The 22,409-nt window shown below is 41.8% G+C and overlaps 2 protein-coding genes across 2 annotated transcripts in view; one reads left to right on the top strand and one right to left on the bottom strand.

Annotated features, from left to right (window-relative positions):
• The window catches only part of LOC138066135 (uncharacterized), a 96,402-nt gene that overhangs the window by 49,206 nt on the left and 24,787 nt on the right, over positions 1-22,409 (top strand). The gene's annotated exons all lie outside the window — the stretch shown is intronic.
• CD83 (CD83 molecule) lies at positions 7,636-21,874 on the bottom strand. The gene is made up of 5 exons (XM_009688757.2): positions 21,717-21,874; positions 21,460-21,590; positions 11,748-11,964; positions 11,527-11,633; positions 7,636-9,500 (listed from the first exon to the last, which is right to left on the bottom strand). Exons 1-5 carry the CDS (start codon positions 21,757-21,759, stop codon positions 9,342-9,344), a joined length of 657 nt encoding a protein of 218 aa, XP_009687052.1. The 5' UTR covers positions 21,760-21,874; the 3' UTR covers positions 7,636-9,341.

Here is a 22,409-nt window from a genome sequence, read left to right as displayed (position 1 = left end):
CTTTCAATAACTCAAGACTTAGCACTATTTTTTTTTTTAATTAATGCTTACAGCCCAATGTCAGGTCACTTTCTCTAGGCATGACTTGGATGCTTAACTTTATTCCTCATTGATTTATGTTATGGCAGGACCCAGCATCATCAATCATTGTGCTAGATACTGTATAGACTTGTGACAAAGATGATGGCCAGAAACATGATCAGAAACAACAGCTGGACAAAAGTGAGAAACAGCAGTCCCCAGGCAGGGAAGGACATGAGAGGAAGGGCCAGGGCAAGAGGACAAGTTCAGCTGTTGCTGTCGAGGTTTACAGAACCACTACCTCATTTTCCCAGCATGCCTTGTCCTTTGTCCCTGTCCGTTGGAAACATCATTTAAAAAAATATAAAATGATGGAGAAGTAAAACTAGCTGTAGAGAAGGTGGTGGGAAATAAAGCATATACCTGATGGGATTTCAATTTTACTAAATGGCCCATGCTAGGAAAACAATTGGAAGCCACCGGCTAGGTTTCTTCTCTGTTTTAGTTCTTTTGAATTCTTTTGTTCCTGGGAGAAGTTAAGGCAGTGCTTCTCCTGCTCTTAGTGATTCAAAGGACAAAAAATGTGCTGAGGCAGCAATGAGGCACAGAGTGGTCGCTGGGGTGCGCAGAGGCCCTCATGCAAGGGGTGTTGTACAAACACTTGGAGCGAGTCTCTCCCTTCCTGGTATTTGCAGGGGGGGTGCTGGTGATGATACTTCTTTTACACCTAGGGATAGAGTATTTCCCATCCCCTGCCATGTACTGCAGGATGAGAGCCAGAAGAGTTTTGTATTGCCATCCTTGTGGCATCTGGGAACTGCTCAAAGTGGGAAGAGAGAAAAGATATTACGGACGATCATGGGTCAGTTTCTGGTTAACTCTTAAACATATCCCAATTTTGTCTGGTTAGCCTTTCATCAAAATGCAGCCATGTTTTAAACAAAAATCTCTGAAGCATTTCTCTCCAGTGAAGTCCATTACATTTTGTGCACCAGAACTTTGATCTCACAGAACAGTCTCTTTATATTAAGTAATAAGGCATCATTTGGCTTGCATTTCATCCATTCTTTATCACATTTACATTCAGGTAATTGCTTCCACATGCTCTTTAGTAAAAGAAAAATTCAACGGCAGTTCAGGCATGTTTACATTTATGGATGGATCAACTAAGTCAAATGTTGATTTTTTTCTCTCCCCCCGCCCCACACACACAAAGTGACAGATCCGAAAAGACTACTTTGGTGGGGGAAGGAGAAGGAGAGTTGGTAACAAATGTTTAAAAATTTACCAAAATTGCTCCCAACTGAGATGGTTTTAAAAGCCCTAATTTAGTATACATGAAGCTTTAACACTTGCCATACCATTGTGTTTATGTCAGGATAGGCCTCCTGTGCATTCAGTCGTGTGTTGCTGTTTAATATGGCACAACTTTAACTCTTTCCATGCTACTAGCTGTAAAGAAGAATGTATTTCTAAGCTAAGCCTAGTAGTATTCCTATACTATAGGAGCAAAGCTATATTTTGTGTTTCCTAGGAACTTGAGGTTAGTAACTACATTTGTGTTCTGTGCTGGTACCTGGAAGAGAAATAGTTTACCAACTACAGCATGAATTGTGAGACCTGAGAGAACAGTGATGTGAACATATTCAAGCTAAAATACAGTGATTTTGCATGAAAGTAATTGTTGAGAAGGAGTAGAAACAAAGTACGGGCAGTGCTGGAAGATGCAGAACAGATTCATGTTTTGCATGCTATATAAAGATTAATCTTCATACACCGACAGTTGTCAGTAGAGTTGACTTTTTTTTTTTTTTGCTTTTACTGATGGTAATGGAAATGTACTAGCACAATTTACCAAAGACATTTACAGTTGTTAAGATGGAGTGAAATGGAAAGAAGCTGTGAGAAGGCAAACCCAGGAGATTGGACGCCTGCCTAGGTGACAGGAGGCACGACTGTAGAGGACAATCTCTTATTCTGGGGTCATTGCAAGTTTTGCTGAAGTCTTTTATTTAGGAACTGTAGCAAGTGTTGTAGAAGTGTTTCTTGTCTTTTCTGATGACGATTTCTTGAGATGGGGGATAGGGAAGAGGGCAGGGAAGAGTTCAAGAGAGGTAGCTCTTTAACCAGTCCTTTTTTAAGTAGAGAGTAAAGGTCCTGTCACAACTGCCTTAGGTGTTAATCCACTTCACTGTATTTGTATAGTAAGCAGGAGAGAGGGCATAGCAACTTGATTTGCTTGTCAATCCTCTTCTGTGTGCTTAGCTAAATATAGTATGCAAACCTACCGCTTCTTCTTAGCTGCCAAGCTACCTCCAAAGAGACCCAAATAGATTATCTGTTCATCTGGGGTGTTTATCATAATGTTTGAGTTCTTCATAGTCCTTAATGTAGTCTTCCTGGTATTATGCCTTGACAGCAAGATAGGGACGATGAGTTCCTCTGTAACTTAGATCCTGCTAAATGCCAGTCAAGAGGCACTTACGTGAAGGATATATCTTTCGGATCAGTTTGGCATCCTGTTGGAAGGGTCCCAGCACCTGACTTGGCATTGCAAATTTTTCTGTGTAAGGGGAGAGTCCAGAGCCTAAGGGTGGGACCTGCAGGAGATGGTACAGAGAGGGAGAAGCTGCCAGCAGAGCAGTTTGGCTCCAGCTCTGCCCACAGTAACTCTCCCATTGAACTTTTTCATGGATTTCTATGAGTTTCTGAGCACTGACATCTGCAAAGACAAAGGCTGTGTAGATTGCCTGACTGTGGGAAAAGTATCTTTGCCTTGTAAACAGGAGGCTGGCTCATTTACTGTGGTCATGCCACAGGTTTGGAGTTTTTTTTTTTTAATCCAAGCTTAAAACCTCACGCAGTTGAGTGCCATGCAGACCAGAAAACAATGAGATCATAAACTTGGCTGCATGAGCCCATGCTTGCAAGTGCAGTCACTTGCCTGTTGCTAGCATACAGTTCTGAGATCTATGGGTGGGATGTAGGCAAAAATTACTTTTATTAAAATGCTACGTATTATGAACATTTGCAAAACTGCAGTGCAAAAGTGTTGCAGGCTGTGAATTTCTACAAGGGCAACCAAGAGAAGCATCTTATATTGAGAAAAGATAGCATACAGAGAAGTGTCTCTGATAGTGTCTCATTCATCCTTGTGCATTTGCCCTTGAGCTAAGAGATCAAATAGGAAATCCAGTTTCTTGTAAACAATACTGCCATTTTTGAGCGACATTTTTATTAGCTTTTTTTTAAAAACAATAGACAAGGATTAATTGTCCATTTCTGAGGCACATGACTGTCCGTTGTTCATTTTTCTACAGTCTTCAAGCTAGTCTTCATACTGTAGTCCACAAATTTTGTGTGAGATACCTTTGATCATTTCTGGCAGAGGACAAATGTCTGGGAGTGGTCCATTTATTCCATGATGGAAATCTTAGAGTAGTATTGAATAATTACTCTTTGCTCATGAAGAGCATAGACTCATAGCATCGTAGGATAATTCGGGTGGAAGGGGACCTCAGCAGGCCTCTAATCCAACCTTCTGCTCAAAGCAGGGCCAGCTATGGAACCAGGCCAGGTTGCTTAGGGCTTTGCTTGGTCAGGCCTTGACAACCTGCAAGGATAGAGACTGCGCAGCCTCTGTGAGCAACTTCTTCCCCTGTTTGGCTGTCCTCATGGGGGAGAGAGCTTTTTCTTATACCCTGGCTGAAAACCTCTCTTGTTTGAACCTATACCCCTTGTCTCTCATCCTCCCACCATGCACCGCTGTGAAGAGCCTGGCTCTGTTGTCTTCTTGATAACCTCCCTGCAGGCATTTGGGGGGCTGCTGTTACGTCCCCCTGAAAGAGTCTCTTCTCCAGGCTGAACAAGCCCAGCTCCCTTAGCCTTTCCTCACAGGGCAAGTGCTCTAGCATCCCACCATCTTAATGGTCCTGTGCCCTCACTCCAGGTTGCTGATATCATTGTACTGGGGCCCCAAAACTAGACACAGCATCTAGAGGTGATCTAGGGAGCGTTGGATAGAGGGGCTGACTCAATCTATTGGCTGTACTTCTTTTCATATGGCCTCAGATGCTGTTACTCTTGCAGAACTCTTATGCTCAGTACATGTCTGTAAGGTTATCTGAGCAGCAATATAAGCAGCGCTCAGGGGAGTTGACAGCCCCATCAGCTTGGCTGCCCAGCTGGGCGTCAGCAGCCCACACCGTGAGAGGGGTGTGCTAGCTGGTGCTGACAGAGGGCAGGGGTTAATTTCTGCTAGCTTGTACATAATCCTGTGAGGGTAACAGAGCACTGGCACAGGTTGCCCAGAGAGGTAGTGGAGTCTCCTTCCCTGGAGATATTCAAAAGCCATTTGGACACGATCCTGAGTAGTGTGCTCTAGGTGACCCTGCTTGAGCAGTGGGGTTAGACTAGATGATCTCCAGAGGTCCTTTCTAATCTCAACCATTCTGTGAACCATAAAGAGATAAGGAAACTGAGGCACAGAATGTGAACATTTAAAAAAAAATCTACAAGGTGTTCCTACTCACGTCACAGAAGAAACCACAAGAATTTGAAGAGAGGAAAGCCCATGTTTTTGCTGGGATTGTGCAGTGTGCCCTTTCTTTGGGATTGTCTCTCCTCTTAGTTGTAGCCCCTCGCCTTCAGTCTATTCATGGGGTTTTCAGCACTGGCTGATATGTCTGTCATCAGCCGATCTGGAAGACTTGTAACACAGTAAACTTTAAAAATTAGCCCAGACAGCCCATTTGCGGTGTAATAAATGTACGTGTAAGTCAGCTGCTGGGACATGGTAAGCTTTTCCACGAAGGGGTGGGCAGACTCTTAGGCCTTGAACCAAGGAAGTCCTACAAGGACTCATCACTCCTTGCAGCGACCCATGTCAGTCTTACCACCACCCCTTCCCTTGGTAGATTTTTCAGGATTTACGTGATCGCTCTGGAGGATTAACTGCACTCTTTCCACAGCTTTGTGTAGACGTAATATCAACTGCAGTCAGCAAAAAGCAGAGAAGTGCAAACACAGGTCTTGGCAGCCAAGTAAAGCAGGAACAGATCGTAAACCAAAAAAGTTGATATTGCGTTTATTTGTAACTCTTTAATCTTCCCCAGCAGTCTGTTCCACAAATGATTAAGAGTACAGTTTTCATGGTATTTACTTAAAAAGAAGGTATGGGGAAGTATTTCCAATTTACCTCTAAATATGTAGCTGCTGACAGTATGTGTAACATATGTCGAATTGTTGTCTTCACATGCTGAGATGAGGAAAATCAGTTTTGGTTCCCAAAGGGCAGACTTCTTTGTTGAGAAGGTGACTAAATAGTTGCTCAGTGGACTTGGAACAGGATCCCGTCTGTACGGCATCGCTGCTCTCCTTGCGCTCAGAGGGGAGAGTAAGGGAACCCGTTCACCGGAGAAATGTTCCTTACGTTCTCCAAAATAATCTTGTATTATCAAAGGCAGGAGAAAGAAGGAAAGGAGGCAATTTGCACATAGGAAGAGAGTCATATTCTCTGTATCCTTCACAAGCACATACCAAGGATTACTTTGGTCCGTGTTTTTGAATACAAGCATGCTTGTGGCTCTTACTGGGGAGGGGAGAAGTAGGTTGAGAACTGTTCAGGCTTTGCACAAGATATTACTGTTGCAATGCTGTCAAGGTCACCGTCAGCCTGGGTTATCTGCTGGGTAAGTGCTAGTCGCACAAATCAGGCTTAGCTAAGGGCTATAATTCATGCACTCAGCATTTCATGGATTATGTCTTTTAGCTTTCCCTCATTGCCATTTTGGATATTCATTTAGCTGCAGTGTACGACTGCTGTAATTTCTCTGTGAGGTAATCTCCCCCTGTGGTACACTGTTTCTCTGTGTTCTCACATTTAATCAAATGTGTACGATCTGTATATGTAATTTTATGTATTTATTGTTATCTTTGAATGAAGATGGTTCACCTTTGAACAAAAAATGGACAAATGCAGGTTATGGGAAAAAATGTTAACAAAGTTACAAAAGTAACAAAAAAGTTTCTGTGGTTAAGGCATATATAGGAAAGTCAGGAAATCTTGGATCTCATCCTGGTTCTGACCCAGTCTTCTTCAGAGGGCTTCCTGATTTCTAGGTGTCTTAGCTTTTATATGGAAAATAAGGATTATGGTATTTCCCACCTCATGGGATCGTTGAGAGTAACTGCATTCCTGATTGTAAAGCACTTCAAGATGTTCCGGGAGAAAGCATTATAAAGTACAGTTGTAGCATATACATATGCTATTATATTAGCTTGCAAAACTAAAGGAATCAATATTAGGAAGAGTGGTAGAGAAGAAAAAATTGTCTGTCCAACAAAGCAATTATTCTGTATAATCAAAGCAGCCTCTAGATTGTGCGATATATGGGCATACTCCCTTCAATACTGAAGTGCTGCATTCTTAAGACATGTGTATGTGCTCTACCATGTGTATGCTGGGTTAGCTGGGGCAGTAATTTTAAAATAGGCTATTTAGATCTACAGGTCCTTATCTGGGAAAAAAAAAAAAGGATCACCATCTCTTCTGAGATATTATACAGAAAAACATCTACCTTATTCTGTAGGATTTTCAGCTGAGACTTTTTCTTTTTTTTTTTTCTTTTGTCAGTGCTGAAGTCCCTCTGACATAGTAGGCCTTATCCTTCAGTTGTTTAGTTTTCATTTGCAATATTTTTAGCTAATATTAATTACTGTCCTATGATACCGTGGTAGTTTATTTACATTCTTTAAATCCTAGATATGTATGTACCTTCATTGCTTTATGAAGTTGCCTGTTGCTTACCAGCTCTGTGATTCGGTCAAGTGTTTCAGCCTAAGACTTTCTTACTGCTTATTACTGCTAAATTCCTGAATGTATTTAAGTGGCCTTGAACATAATCACTTCTACAGCACAGCCGGGCCTAAAACAAGCTCCAGAATCAACTAGGCTGAAACTTCTGAGCTTGAAATTTGACTCCCAGTGTTGTTGCCTCAGGCCCAATTTTCTGTATTGCAGACAGTTTGGATCAGGAAAAAATGGGCATAGCTGTTTACACAGAGTCTGTTTTTTCATCCTGTCCCACGTGATCTGATCTTATTTATACATCTGAAGAAATAATTCAGAACATGTTTCAGCCCTTGTTACTGATTAATTATCAATCTCTTTCAAATGAATTTTCCCTTCCTCCCTTCATCCTGTGAGTGTCAGCTCTTACTATCTTCTGGCCATATGTACACTCAAAGTACCCCAGGTCGGTTATATGGCTACTACATATGCACGTTTAGTTCATGTTATTGCCAGCTAAACATGCAAGTCATTCATGATGATGCACCATGTTTATAAGTGAGTACAGGGAGACTGAAACACATCTGTGTTTTCCTTAACTTGCCTGTCAGTATGGAACAGGTGCCTTAAACTGTATTTTGAGGGTAAAAAAATAAAAATTTGAGGAAAATTTAAATGATCTTAATTCTTTAGAAACGGACAAAATCATCCATTCCTTAATCAAGTATGCACACATACACAAGCTCTCCCACAGAAAAGACTTGATCAGGCTTTCACATCATTCAGTGCAGTTTGATTAGCTGTAAAATAAACCAGAATTGATATGGAGTTTTTCTAATTTTATTTTGCCATATGTGGCACACAGGAAAAATTAGTGGCGGGTTACCTCTGAATTCTTATTTCAAGTATGTTACATGCATTATATGTAAAATTGATTATTAAAAAAGCAAATGTGGCATTAATTTACCATGCCCTGAATAAATTACATATCTCATGTAACCATTCTTCTGGACAGGAGCCCCTTGGAAGTCTATCAGTGTAAACATCCACTCCGCTCACAGGGGTGCTGCTGAGTGACTCATGGTGCTTTTCTCCTGTCAATGCTTCAAAATTAGTCAAAAGATTTCAGACAGAGCCTCCTTCACATAGCCTAGAGTTCCAGATTGCAATGAAAACCAAATAGCTCAGTTTAGCGTTTGAAGGATTTCATTTCACTTTTTTTGTAGAGGTCATTGGCTGTGCTCTTAGGTGATTGCATACTCTCACGCTGCGGCTCCATCCTCAGCATAAACATCTACAATTACTCTAGACTTCTCTTGCTTCAGCTTCTGCACTGGCACCCTGACAAGGGAGGTGCCTTGATTCTTAGCCTCCAGACTCTTGCTGTCGTTGGTCCAAGAGCACGAGTCTCCTGTCTGTAGTACTATGTGCCTGAGCTTGGCTTTTTCTCATATCCTCATTTCACATATACTGTGCACTGTCAACACCAAGAGCAGATGTGCATTTGCCCCATATTCTGTTGCTGTATCTCACTGCTGACTCAATATATTCCAAAGATACAGATGGCTGACTTCTTCCGAGCCATGACCTTGGTCATCACTAGTGTAACTCCACTGACATAGGCATTGCATACATTTTGTTTTATGGTTTATAAAACACAAAATAATTTGTCTTTGCATATCCTTAATATCACGTGCTGATTCAGCCTTTTTTGTTGTTGTTGTTGGTTTAAAGTTAACAGTCTTGTTGCAGTTCCCTTTGGAAGGACCCGGCTAGAGATGCCTTTGGAAATAGCTGATGGATCATTGTATAAATCCATCGTTACCTCTCCCAAAGGGATGAAAAGTTCCATTCGGGCCAGAAGGATTTCCAGAATATTTTCTCCTTCCTTACATTTCAGCCTGTCACTCTGAGATTTAAAAAAGTTGATTTGATTCATCCAGGACAACTATATGCAGTTACTTCTTCGTGATAAGCTAACATTGTGTTACGAGTTACATCTCATTTCCAGTAAAGGCACTCGATCTGGAATGAGAGCTCAGAGAGCAGAGCAGGGAGAGCCCTGCATGCTTAGCTTGCTAAAAATTTCTGACTGCAGCAACTGTTGTGCTTGATTTTTTTTTCTTTTTTTGGAAAGATGAGAGCTGTTAGTTCAGCAAAGAGCTTAATCCACCGGCTTTATGCTGCCATGGCCTCCCTATAGCCTTGTCTTCATATCACAGGAGTAGTCAGTCTTGTTCAGAACAAGAAGAGTGAAATGAAGTTTATTTCAGCTTCATAATAGCACTGTAACACAGAAGTATAGCTGCAATGGTGCATGTTAGCCACCGCACACCCGACAGTTACTGTAGTGCTTAACAATCCTTTTTGAAGACTTGTCCAGTGCAAGCAGACCGCTGACAGATTGCCCATACTATCAGACTGTCCTGAAGAGGCAATATATTAGCGTTTATTTCCTCTCCATACCACTCAGCTATCCATCTTGTGTCATGTTTACTGATGAGCCCATAGTGCCGTCAACAACCTCAACTTAGACAGAACTTGAAGGAAGTTGATTTTCGTGCATGCTGTCACTGCTTAAATCCTGGAAAGTTGTCATTTCATGTGCACTGATGAGGACAAGCATGTGTTTCATATCTTTTCTGGTTTTATGATAGTTGGGAGACATACTATCTTTTCTTAGACATGTCTGGAAGAAAACAGAAAGGAAGGCTTAAAATTGAGAGATGCTTTGAAAGGCAGGCTTTAAAAATTATAGAGTTTTGATTTTTCTCTTTGCTAGACATGGTTCATTACAACACCTTTTCCTTTACTGGGTGCTTCCAGTGAAAAATGAATGGAAAAGCTGCTGTTTCTTGCTCAACTACAGGAACTTTACAGGATAAAAAACTTAGCCACAAAATGAAACTTATATTTAAATCAAGTTTTCATATAAATAGGCCTTGCATCAACCTGTGGCAATTATGCTTCTACCTGCCTTCGATACAGGCCAGTGTCTGAAACATTTTCATCAAGTTGTCAAAATAAAGCCTCAGTCCTGTCACCGGTCTTATACTTAATGTCACTGTTGAGTTCAGTGCGGATTAGGCACAGAAAGGACAAGGAGACTTGTAAGAACTTAACAAACATGTTAAATAAAAAAGTTCCTTTGTAAGATCAGGGCAATATTGAATTTTGCTGAAAGCTAAGTTGATATCAGAGACCAGACTCTCACACAGGAGTAAGGTACATGTAATTCCATTAAAATGGTTATCTACAGCATATGGTTTAGCTTTTTTTAATTACATAACTAAAAGTGGACCTTTTTTATGTGTATAGGAAGGAGAGGTTTCTTTAGAGATCTGAAATTCTTTCAGGACACTGAGCAGAATAGGGGTATCTGTCTTTTTTGACTGATATGCTGGCTTTCATACTTTCATCCTAACAAATTCCTACAAGATTTATCATGTCAAACTTTAGTCTGAACAGCACAAATTACTGGCAGGCTTGTCAATCTAGAAAAGAGACAGGCATAAATTTAATTGCTCCCTGAAGATGCATGAAAAGCTACATTTAGCTGCAGCTGATTAGATATTCTCCAAACAACAGTAAAGATTCATGTGCCGATGATCAAAACAATAAGGCCAATACAATGTAGGCAGCAAAAGATAAAAATGACCACTCAAAACTCTGAGGTTGTTTTTGTTTTGTTTTTAATAAAGCCTACCTATAACTGTATCTCGTAGCAATCCCAAAGGAACGCGAAGGAAGGAACAAAACAACTGCTTGGAAATACAGCTGGTATTGCACTGTATTGAAACTCAAGGCATGAACTACAGGCCTCCTCATTTTCCTGCGTGAGCGGGTGACTTCACTAATATTGCGTACAAAGCACAGTTCCCCTTCTGCCAACAAAGCTTCTCAGATACCTCCTCTCCCCATCTTTCCCAGAACTACCAGGCAGAATTAAGCATGCAGACAAAACGCCAATAAGAAGAGACTGGTACTGATACTGCACTGTATTCCTGTGATGTTCTTAATGCCTGTTCTTTTCTGTTCACTCCACTTGCAAAGTCAACCCAAAGAAAGGGGTAACAGGCCTTGCCAAACCATTATCATTGCCTTTGCTTATAATGTTACTTTTCAGTTGCAGATGGATTCTCTTCCAAACATCTTAACATATCTATCTGTTTAACAACAAACACCAAATGTTGCAAAAGAGTCCATCTGAAGTGGGGTTGTCACCATTTTACAGGTTACGAAACAGAGGCATAAAATAGATGGACTTGAATTTGTCCATTGTACTGTCACACAAAGCAACGTCATAGTGAGGCAGCGATCCCAGAGGCCAGTATCTCTGTCTTGGACAAATTCTGCCCAGGAATCAAACCAGAAGAGCTGCTGCTATGCTCTTAAACTGAATTTGCACTTGGAGTAAATGGAAGCAGAAATGAGCAGCAGGGTGCACCAAATTGACTGTCTGCTCTCAGTTAGATCAGGGTATAGCGAAATGTTTTATCTCTTTGGGAGAAATTTATCTTTATCTCCATCCTGTGTTCCTTGTGTGCCTGAGCTTTCTTCTGGCATTGAAAATACAGTGTGGGAATTTAAATGATTTGGTCATAAATTAAATATGAAAACTAACTTCTGACTGTCTTTGTTAAGGTGGTGCTAGCAGAGAAAATAAGAGCTTTTCGTTGTTGGTTTGTTTGTTTATGAGAAAGGGAATTACTTACACAGGTAAAAAAGATGAGCAGTAAGTAAAAAATCCCAAGGCAAGTCAGCATGAAAAGTTCTGCTTTGTATTTTTTCCATTTTTCATCTTCTGGTATTCCAGGGCAACCTAAAACACAGAGGAAGGTGTTACACTGTTCTGGTGTTTGTAAAACATTTTCAAAATTGTTTTCTTCCCAAAATGCCATGCAGAGCACAGAAGAGCTGAGAGTCTCTACTGTACCTGATACTTTCAGTGTGACTGTGCCACTTAGATTGCGTTCTCCGCTTGGTTCCCACAAAGTGCACTTATATATCCCACTGTTGTGGCTGGTAGCATTTTTGATCCTCAGGGAAAAGAGAGTGTCGTTGGAGAGCTCCAGGGACCCACCAAGTTCTTCTAGATAGTGAGAGTCCACATCCAGGACTTTCCATGCTTTTCCTTCACCGTGTCCGGCCATCTGGAAAATACAAATATATTTCTTATCTTGAGCCACGATGTCCTCCTGAGTTTTAGGGGAAAGACTTTTAAATCCAGCTTGAGGCTAAAAAAGGGAGGGGGGCTTTGAAAGCTTCTAGTGCTTTCATGCACACAGCCAAAATATATTTGCTTTTTTGTTTAAATATATGCTATGTTTAAGAGTGCATGCATGCACACACAGAATTATTCTGTGTGGCTTCTTAATTAACCTCATCTGGACATTGAGATACAAAGTGGTATCTGGTAAAGATACGAAGTGGAGGAGCTTGCTCTCAAAGTGTCTAAATAGAGGCCCCAAAAGACGTCAGAGAGAGACGGTGCCCAGGGCGGGAGCTGAGGGAGAAGGAGGCAGCCTCTTTCACTGTTTGGTGGTGGCTCCAGGGACTGGCTTTCCCCAGCAAGGGTGGCAGGGAGTGGGGAAGCTCCACCATGGCCTCCCCATCCCCTGCCCACAGGATTTCTGTGATGCCATGGTGGGAACTAAACCGGCCCACTCCTGCACACGCACTGAAACGCGTCAGTTCTGGCCACGCAGGTTGACATCCTTCCAGCCACCCTGTAGCCCAGAGGTCCTTGCAGGAACACAGCCCGGGAATTTACACTTCCCCGTGTCAGTTTCTGTGAAAATGGCTCCTCAAATCACAGCACACCTCTTGAGGAATGGGTATTTTTGTGCCGCTCTCTGACTCTTTTTTGAACCAAAGAACAAAAATTGCTTCGATTCCTTCAGGTTCTGTTGCATGAAGGTCACAAGCAGGTTTTGGTGCACTTTGGGAGCATTTTTATGTTGAATTTCTTAATTGTAACCAGAACAGCTACATTCCTTGGCATCGCTGAGCGGCTGCTGGAGGAATGAAGTGTATTCCCAGAACAGTTTGCAGTGTGGGGCAGTAGGATGCACTGGAAATGACAATTGGCTAGGAACCACAAAGAAGAACTGCATCACTAACTTGATTTGAAAGATGGTAGAAAAGTCTAAATTAGCCCATGTCCGTTCTTATTCATCAGTGTCGCTTGCTGGGATTGAAGGCAGCCTGCCTTCCGTGAAGGTTTCCTGAGCAATGAATTCAGTCTATCTGCAGACCAGCAGAGCCAGAGCTAGCTCGTACAGTCCAAGGCTCAGCTTTTCAGCCAAACCTATAACTAATGCAAGCCAGGGCTTTTATTATTTTTTTTCTTGTTAATAGACACATTTTTGGACTTCATGTTGGTGCTTATTTTGTATCTGTATAGCTACTGCATCAGGGTATAACAGTTACACTGTAAGTTATTAAAATTAATATAATTCTCTCGTTAAGGCAGGAGGATCTGGTTTCGCTTTCATGTGCTTGCATGAGGAAAGCATGCTGAGGAATCCAGAGAGAGAAATATGGGCCTGATGCCCTTTCACACTTTTTAACTTTTGCAGTCCCAAAGTGGTGTAAAATAAGCTGCAAGCTGGGGAACCTTTCGGGAGTGAGGGAATTGGACTGAGACATAAGATTTTCATTGTTATAAAGATCTTTTCTCAGAAAGCCTTTTTTTAGTGCATCAACTGAAACATGGAGCAGTAGTTCCCTGGGGCTTTCCACACTTTACCCAGCAACAGGGAAGAAAGTACCTACTTCCTCTTAATTCCTCTTCACCCCAGCTTCTCTTTCCTATTATACTCAACCCAAGCAACCCAGAGACAAGCAAGATCTATGGTGGTTTTCAGGCTGTAGGGACTTCACTTTGCTACAAAGAACAGATATTTTAAGGCCCTGCACATTATCAGAGAGGTAGTCGGAGGAACTATAATATACAGGCTAGAGTCAGATCTGGTTACCGATGGGTCAACAGCAGTTAAGTCGACAGAGCTGACCTCCCTTGGATCTAATTTTTGCCATGCTCCCTTCCTTTGCCACCCTCTTGCTCACAAAACTGTCCACAGGGCAATAAAGTGAACTTCACTTTGCCCTAAAATGCAGATAGGAGGCCTGATCTACCCCAGGAAAATTAGGCTTTTAAAAATCCTACTGGAAGAACAAATAATTGCTTTGTTGGGTAAACCATGTATTTATCTTGTGACAGAGACCTGGGACTTGGAAAACACTTTGCTTATGCAATTGCAAGCTCTGCTCTCAGTATAAGGGGGAAATAAGCTAAGTCCATGTAACCTATGCCCAGCCATATACATTTTTCCAGGGAGATTTTTGCTTAATGGGCTTAACTTCCCTACTTTAAGAGGCTGCTGATAGATAGGATAGATTATTTCCTCCAGTTTTTTTGAGGTGCTCAGTTTAAGCATAATTATAGGCCTGCCAAGTAGTGTGAGAGCACCCCTGGAGACAAGCAGGTCAGAAGAGCTCACGCTCTGTGTAGGCTAAAGCGTTGCTCGTAAGGCTGTATGAACCACACGCCTTTCCCCAAAATAGAAGAAAAAGTTGACTTTGTGGCCTCACCTGGCTCCTTCACCTAGGGAGACATTAGTGATCTGGATGGGGGGGTCTCAAACCTTTGCACCAGGGGAGGAAGAACAGTTCATGGGTTTGATTGTGGGTTTATATGCTCTTACTTCCACTAAATCTCCTCTTTAATGAGGAGCAAAGGCAGTCCTCTGCGTTGCTTCTGTGCTCAGCGGCCTCCCTGCATTTTTTAGGCTGCAGAGACATCTGGTGGCATTTTTCCCAGCCTCTGCACATGCAATGCACTCATCCTTGCTCAGAGGTTACAGCAACCCTTTCCCTGACGCTCTGAACCAAACCTTTTTCCAGTGCAATCTTACTTCTTACTATCTTAGCATAAAATGTCAAACCCTCTCTTTCTAAATTATATAAGCAGCAAGAAAACATCATTTTTCACAGTGTGGCCTCATATCCCAGTCATTTAAAAGGAAGTCCATGAAATGTCGTTCAGGTCATCATTCTGCCTCTTAAATACGCTAACTTCAAGCTAACTTCTTTTTCCCCAAAACCTTATTAAAATTACCAAAATGCCACTTTGTTTGCCACCTGCTGTGAATTACTTGGCAGGCTCTCACTAGACAGATCATTTTGCAGCTCAAGTTCCTATGATAATCCAGTGCTAATTCATGCCAAGTCTCCTCTAGGTGATAGCACAGCACAAGGTAAATGCTAGGGGTTTTACCTAATTAATTCCACACAAGCTTAGAGGGTATCGATTTGGAGCACTGTCAGTGGCAGCAATCCACTTGTGTAGGGACCATCCTCTCCTTTAATCAGCGACAAAACGTTTTCTGCCTCGATTTGTTTGTGTTTCATTTCCCTTCCGTGTTAGTGTCCGCTGAGCTGCTGCAGGCTGACTCCTCCTGCTAAGCACCAGGATTGAGGAAAGGGAGTTGGTCTTTTCTTGCTCCCATATTTTCTGCTAATGGCTCTACCAAAATGAAAAAGGCAGAGCGTGAATCATGTGGAGACCAACAGAAATATATACTATTGAATCTATTTGCATAAAAAGGGACTCGTTATAGTGGTGGCTGCTGGGGATTATTGAAGCAAGATTTTTGCTGGGAAACAGGGGGCTGCAAGCAGGCAGCCTCATTCTATCTGCCTGCATAAAACTATCTGTTAAGAAATATAAACAACAAAATAAATATGAGTTTATTTTTATTGTCACACATACATACACTGGCCAGTGGCAGTGTTTGTCACAGGCTTTTCAGAAATCAGCCTTAGGGTTAGGTCTATTGCCACGAAGGTGATGGAAAACAATGAGAGACAATGCTGTCTTTGGGGGTGGATACTGGGGCTAATGCTGTTTAATGTCTTCATTAATGACCTGGGTGATGAGGCAGAGCACATCCTCAGCAAGTCTGCAGATGATACAAAACTGGCAGGAGCAGCTGACACACCAGAGGGCTGTGCTGCCATTCACAGAGACCTCGACCAGCAGGACTGGCTGGAGAGCAGCTTGCAGAGAAACTCCTGGGGGTCCCAGTGGACACCAGCTTAACGAAAAGTCAGCAATGGGCCCTTGCAGAAAGAAGTCTCTGGGGCTGCATAAGGGAGAGCGTTGCCAGCAGGCGGAGGGAGGTGATACTTCCTTTCTTTCCAAAATCTTTCTTTCAAAAAATCTTTCTTTCCAAAAAACATTATTAACTATCCTGTTTCTCCTTTCCTCTCTCTCTGTCTCTTAATTTTTACAAATGCTAATCATTCAAGGAAGCAGTAGAAATTTAAGAGACTTTGCTGTAAAAGTAGTTGAATCAACCCATCTCCCGGTTAAGAGCTCCTGTAAGGCTGACCATAAAACCTGGGTCCCATAGGCTCTGCCTCCACTGGTCATCTTTTCAGCTTCCGGACATAATTTTTGGACCTGTGTCACAGATTAAGCCTTACATACTCAGACTAAGGACTATTCTAAGTCTTAGTGCTTCAGAGATATCAGTAAGAAAATGTAGGTGCAGAGATGCAGCAAGGAGGGACAAATTTCTACTTACTTAGCGCATTGCAGATTCAGAGTAACCCCCTGATTTTGATGAGTTTAACTTCAGTTTATTCCACTTTAATCATCAGTAAAATCAGAGGCATTTAACACTCTCTTTTTTAGAGAACAAATCATAATGTGGTGGCCCACAGCACAAACTCACAGTAATCTATAGTTAATGTGGCTGGCCAAGTAATTTATAGTGCATAATTTACTGGATAAATGTAGTTTTTTTTTCTTTCCCCTTTCCCTCTCTATACCAATATTTCCTACAGTACGATCTGCAGCCTTATACTGATCTACAAGGCAGTAGAAAACAGTCTTAAGAAATACTTAACTTGCGCAGTGTTTTCAGTTAAAAGCTTAATGACCAGGTGATCCATAAGAAATGCTGAAGATAGATTGACACAAGCCCATCTGTGCAAAAGCATGGAAATACTTGGTCTAAAGAAGTTGCAATTTTCTCACAGATATTCATTAGTCAATTGACAGATTCCTATGAGTTTATCTTGGCTGGGAGTTTATTGATAAGAGTAGTGGTGGTGATACTATGGGTATTAAAAAGGGATAGGTTCAACTGAAAATACTGGTAAGCTGATACGCTTCTGTTCTCTGGATAAATTCTGAGAAATGGATAGAATAATTACGCCTCCGAAACATAAATGCCCTTTGGCAAACCTTTCTTTTTCAGAGAACTGAAAACAAGGAGGCGGTAGGAGGAAGAGCACTGCTCCACTTCCTAGCTGGCTGTTGTTTAGCGGCAGTTTTGAAAACTGCTATAGCATTATATGATACGGCCACTAAATAAAGGATATTCACCTGTGCTACAGTACTTAAACCCAGCTAATCAATTAAAACTTAATTTTATCATGCACCTGTGAGATCAAGCAGTTTTTAAGCTAACTCATGTTCTCTGCTCTCATTAAATACCTTTTCTCATAGAACTTTTCTCAGATTAAGGTGGTACTTCGGCTCCAAGGTAAATCAAACTGCCAATATAATCCACTTTTACCATAAAAGCAATTTTTTATTTTAAGTAAAATGGTTCAGGTCCAAGGTTGATGTCAATGTAAAAGTGAAAAGCAGTAACATTAACTTTTTTTTTTTTTCCTGAGGGTGGGATGATTGTAAAAATGGTTTTGTTTAAAATTTTACTGAGAATAAAGGCCAAGCTGAATTTTCTGGCTGCTAAAGAGATCATTGATCTGAAAAATATGTACAGCCACAAGGAATTTATTTTCCAAAATAAAATATCCAGAATTCTGGCAATGCCTGATAGCCAATATATAATGAATCACAACTGAGCTGAAATCATCTAATAGGCCTATTTTGCAGCACAAAAGTACTTTCACATTTGATTAGTGCTGAAAGTGCGTCCATATGGTTCCCATACAGTGCCATGTAGGCATACCAATGTTAACTTTGAACACAAATAAATTGTGGGCACATGTGAGTCAAGTCTGTGCTTTAGGGAGGAGAAAAAAAGCACCAGAAAAACTGCCTAAACACAGAATAGCAGTCAAGGAACTGCATGTGACACATTAGTAGGCCCAGCTGGAAAAGCCCTCTGCTTCTGTCACACTGCCTTTTTTTTTTTTTTTTTAAGTTGCCGGGGGCATACTGTGCTAGCTCATGTCAGGCAAAAGAATTGTTTTGGCCATGAAATCATTTCCACTGCTCCCTTCCTTTCTAAATCATGAATGTGTTGGGACTACTCTTAGTTGAATAGATATCTGAGTAGAACTTGCCTGTATTTCTTTAGGTACACTAGAAATTAGATTGAAGTAAATTAGAAACATTTAGTTATGCCAATAGACAATAACTATGAATATTTAGTCAGTGGACTTTCCTTTCAAGGATGGTATAATTAATACTAAATGTCCATAAGGTTTGTTCTTGTTTTGTAACATGACTTCTCCCTCTATTTCTGCCACAATTTAGTTTTCCAAGCAAGTGCAATAAAGGTAATGACCTTTTCTCCACTGAAGTATGGCCTTCCCACCTCTTCCTCAAGATCTGTTTTAGGCGGATATTTTCTGGCTAACAGTTGAACAAAACAACTAAATACCTACTGTGACTTCATTTATGTGTGCTTAAACTTTACTCGTAAACTAGATATAAAGTAATAATGATCAGCTTTCATGAAGCAGTTCTTATTTTCAATGAACTGTGCAGACAGAAGCTGTTCAGTTCTCCATAGCTCTGTGAGGAAGATAGATAGGTAGATAAAGTTAGATTACCTAGATTCTTGTTTTATAGTTGGCACACAGAGAGATTCAAGCCAGTATTTCTACATGTAATTCCCTATGCTTGGGTGCTTACTACCTTTCAATTCTCAGTTAGCAGACTTCCACACTGCTCGTAGCTCTGTGGCACATAGGGTTGCCAAGCACGCCTGCAAAAGGATCTCCCTTAAAGAGTACCGCCACTGCAGAACAAGACCTGGACTAGGATGAAAAAGGGCATGGTGCGCTACCTTGTGCTCCGCTTGCTAGGCATACTGGCTTGCTAGGTGTACCTACTTTAAATATTTCTAAGTAAAAATTATTCTGTTGGAGCTGACTGATTTTGGTCCTGATCCTGTGCAGAGCTACTTAGACTCTCGACTTTATGCCTGTGAATAATTCAATTAGCTCCAAGGATACTACTGCTATGAGAGGTTAAGTGCATGCATACCCATTTGCAGCACAAGACTGCAGCACAAGTGAAGGAATTGCTGAATGCGACAGCACTTTATTCCATTCAGTTGGATTTTGACACTAAAATATTAACTCGCTTAAACATTTTCTCCACATGGAACTGAAAACGTAGGTATTTCTAAACAGCATCTTTTTTTAAGCAGATCGCCAAAAAATGGTATAAAAGTGACCCTTAATTGCTCAGAATATGCAGCAGTGCCAGTGGGGAGGAGGGGTTTGTTTGCTGAGCATTCGCCCTGCTGCAAACACGGTGCTGTAACATTGTCACCATAATCTTTTTAAAGTAGCAGAAGGAGAGGTTAATTGCTTGCATTTATTGCACAGTTCAAAGTGACCTCACACAAAAGATTTAGCCTAACAGCTGTTTGAACTTTACAGTCTGAAATTTCCTACCATTTGCTGGCATTACTTTTTAATTAGCCCTTTGGGGATATACATGGTGTTTATTGATTAATCCTTCAGTAGCTATTTTTTAAATAACAGACGAATTCTATGCTGGGTAGCCTGGTCACGCTCTGCCATTCCTTCACCATCCTTTTGAAATGTTTTGGATGGGGACAGCAGCACACAGCCAAAGGCTGGCAGAGCACAGAGGGGCCCAGGACAGCTGGATTCAGTAGGCACATTGGTACCCAGGGCCCTGGTTGGACGCATGGCTACAACGCATGACAGTGAGCTGCAGAGAGGTCTTCCAGCTGTCATCTGTTTGGCTAGCCCCACAAGCGGAAGAAGTATTGTTTCTTTAGTGCAGAACACTGAGCCAAAATTATTTTTTCCTGCTCAGAGTCCAAGTTATTATTATTATTTGGTGCTGTACTTTCCTAACGTGGCTGTAACTGGGGCCTGGGCTAGCAGCCTTTGAGAGCAGAAGGCAAAAAGGAACAGGTTGACACCTACCCCTGCTTCACTGCTAATATTCAAGCAAATACCCCTTCTCAGGCTGTCATGAGCACTGAGCCCAGCATCTCAGAAAAAGGATGAGACCACAGATGCCACAGTCACTGATAGGCTGCTTGCCACATGTTCGAAACAGCTCTGGCTGAGTTGGGTACCTTCAGGTTGCAGGTGTCACCTGGTTGCAGGCAGCTGCTTATTGCTGCAGTACCGTTGAAACGTAGCTACAAGCGTCAGACCCAGTACCCCTGTGTAGTAACATTGCCTGTTGGTTTACCAATAGGAATAATTTAAAAACTATGTTTGATTGAACTGCTGAGGAAATCAAGGCTGTCGTTTCACATTCTGGCAGAGACATATTAATAGTTTGTGTCCACCCAAAAGAGGTTTCTCTCCTCCCTTCACTGCTCCCTCTTTTTGCCTCCGTATGGGCCAGCTCCCATTACACGGGTAAGCAGTTCATCTCTGTAACCCACAACGTTTTTATTCCCGGATTGATTTTCTGCTGTAGTGGAAAGTTGACTTAGCAGGCAATCATGTAACCACTGGGACTGGCCCATAGTGAGCAGCTGGAGTGCATGGCTGGGAGTGAGCAATTCAGGAGAGCTAAACCTTCCATTTTTCTGATCATTTAGCTCATGCTATAAACTGAAGCTATACACTAAGAAGCCAATATATAGCACCATAGAGCAAGTCAGTGGCCAGTTCTCCAGCCACTGGATGATTCTGTCTCTTTTTCTGTGAGTAATTTCACTTTAAAGGGTTGAACAGTACTTTCTGATCAATCTTTGCAGTTGTCCCACAAGTAGGTGGTAAAGAGAATTGTCCTACTTTAGAGATGGGAATTCTGAAACAGGGCAGCCAACATGAGACTTTTTCTAGGACTGCAAAGAGATAATGCTGAATTTTCTAGCTCTCCGTCTGCATTCTGCATGTCCTCCCTTAATGTTCATCCCCACTAGACAAAACCTTTTCAAAGAATAGCAAGTATTTTAAATAATAGCAAGTACTTGTTTAGCTTTTCTATTTCAAAGAAAAAATCCACTCCTTTCTGGGGGGGGGGGGGGGGGGGGGCGGGTAGGGAGGACATTAGCCAAGCAATGACATCACTTATGTTGCAAGATTTAAATATCAGTTTTTGTTCTAAAGGAGAATCCTGGAAAGTCTGGAAATCTTTGAGTGGTATTTGGCAGGCTGTACAGGCAATACTTCTGAATTTTGATCCCTGGAGATTAGCAATAGTTAAACAGAAGAGCAAGCCAAGACCAAATCAAGGATCATGCTCAGATAATCTGTCTACAATGACATAGAAAATGCCTACACTCCCTGATCAGCCGAAACACTTCTGTTGCTGCCTTGTCTCTGCCTCATGACAGGAGGATGCCTCTTCATAAAACAACCTGTTTAGTACGAGACATGCCAGCATCAGGTGGGAAAGCAAAGCAGATTGCTCGAGTAATCTAACTTTTCCTTACTTTATACCAAGACACTGTCTGGTAGGTGACTGCAGAGTCCTGATGAACTTTACAGGGCAGCAGCACTTCTTCAGCACATCTCACAGCAATATCTGGAACAGCCACAGAAGCCCCACGGATCAAGCACCAGACTGCAAAGCACAGGTACACATTGGCTTTAGAAGAGATTGCTGAGGCATTCCTTCCTGTTTTCCCAAAACATATTCCCGCAAAATAAGTGAAAGATCAGAACAAAAAATTCAAGGCTCCCCACTCACCATTGCACAGGATGATGAGCCAAGCGGAGGCTATCAAAGACATGGCTTCTGCTTGTTTAAATCACAGAGCGACAGCAGCGTGCCTCTTTGCGGGAAGGGCTGTAAGAGCAGAGTGAAACAGCTACTGCTTCTGCAGTGATATTTCTGGAGGCAGACTGGGAAATCCCCTGGCTGACTGATTTTGAAGTTCACCACATCACAGGGAAAATCCCTACGTGTACAAGCCAGTGCTCCTCCCATTAAATCTGATACGTCACTTTCATTTTTCCAACTATCTGCAGTAGTAGTATCTCCCTTCCTTTTTTTTCCCCCCACATCTGTGTTGATCTGAACAGAAATACAACTGATATTAGGGCACTGTGGATCAGCATGAAGGGCATCAAAACTGGTGCTGAAATAATCTCTCGTTTGACAAAATGGCAGGGGAGAAGGTTTGTCAGCCTCTTGAAATCTCCTCTCAGCCTTTGTCCTGCTGTTTCTAATAACACAGTGTCTGTGAAGAAAAAGCTTGAGCATATTCAGTGGCACTTCTGAAGCCACATTTCAGCCTTCAGGTAGTAACATCAGGAGGACACACTGACACTGACTTGGCTCTAAGGGCTAAGCAGGAATTTACTGCATGGCTGCACAACATGAACTATACTTCTATTGCTGCACACATAACTCCCCATATAGACACTCATAATCTAGAAG

The sequence above is a fragment of the Struthio camelus genome, chromosome 2 (genome assembly GCF_040807025.1).
Source record: "Struthio camelus isolate bStrCam1 chromosome 2, bStrCam1.hap1, whole genome shotgun sequence".
Lineage (NCBI taxonomy): Eukaryota > Metazoa > Chordata > Aves > Struthioniformes > Struthionidae > Struthio > Struthio camelus.
Note: the sequence above shows the minus strand (reverse complement) of the source record. Positions and strands in the feature narration are given on the sequence as shown.

Coding starts and splice junctions, on each gene's coding strand:
- CD83 (XM_009688757.2), bottom strand. CDS start 21,759: ATGTCTTTGATAGCCTCCGCTTGGCTCATCATCCTGTGCAATG. Junction 11,965..21,459: donor AGACAGTGTCTTGGTATAAA/GTAAGGAAAAGT, acceptor TGTATTTTCCAG/ATGGCCGGACACGGTGAAGG. Junction 9,501..11,526: donor TGCTCATCTTTTTTACCTGT/GTAAGTAATTCC, acceptor GTTTTCTTCCAG/ACATGTCTAAGAAAAGATAG.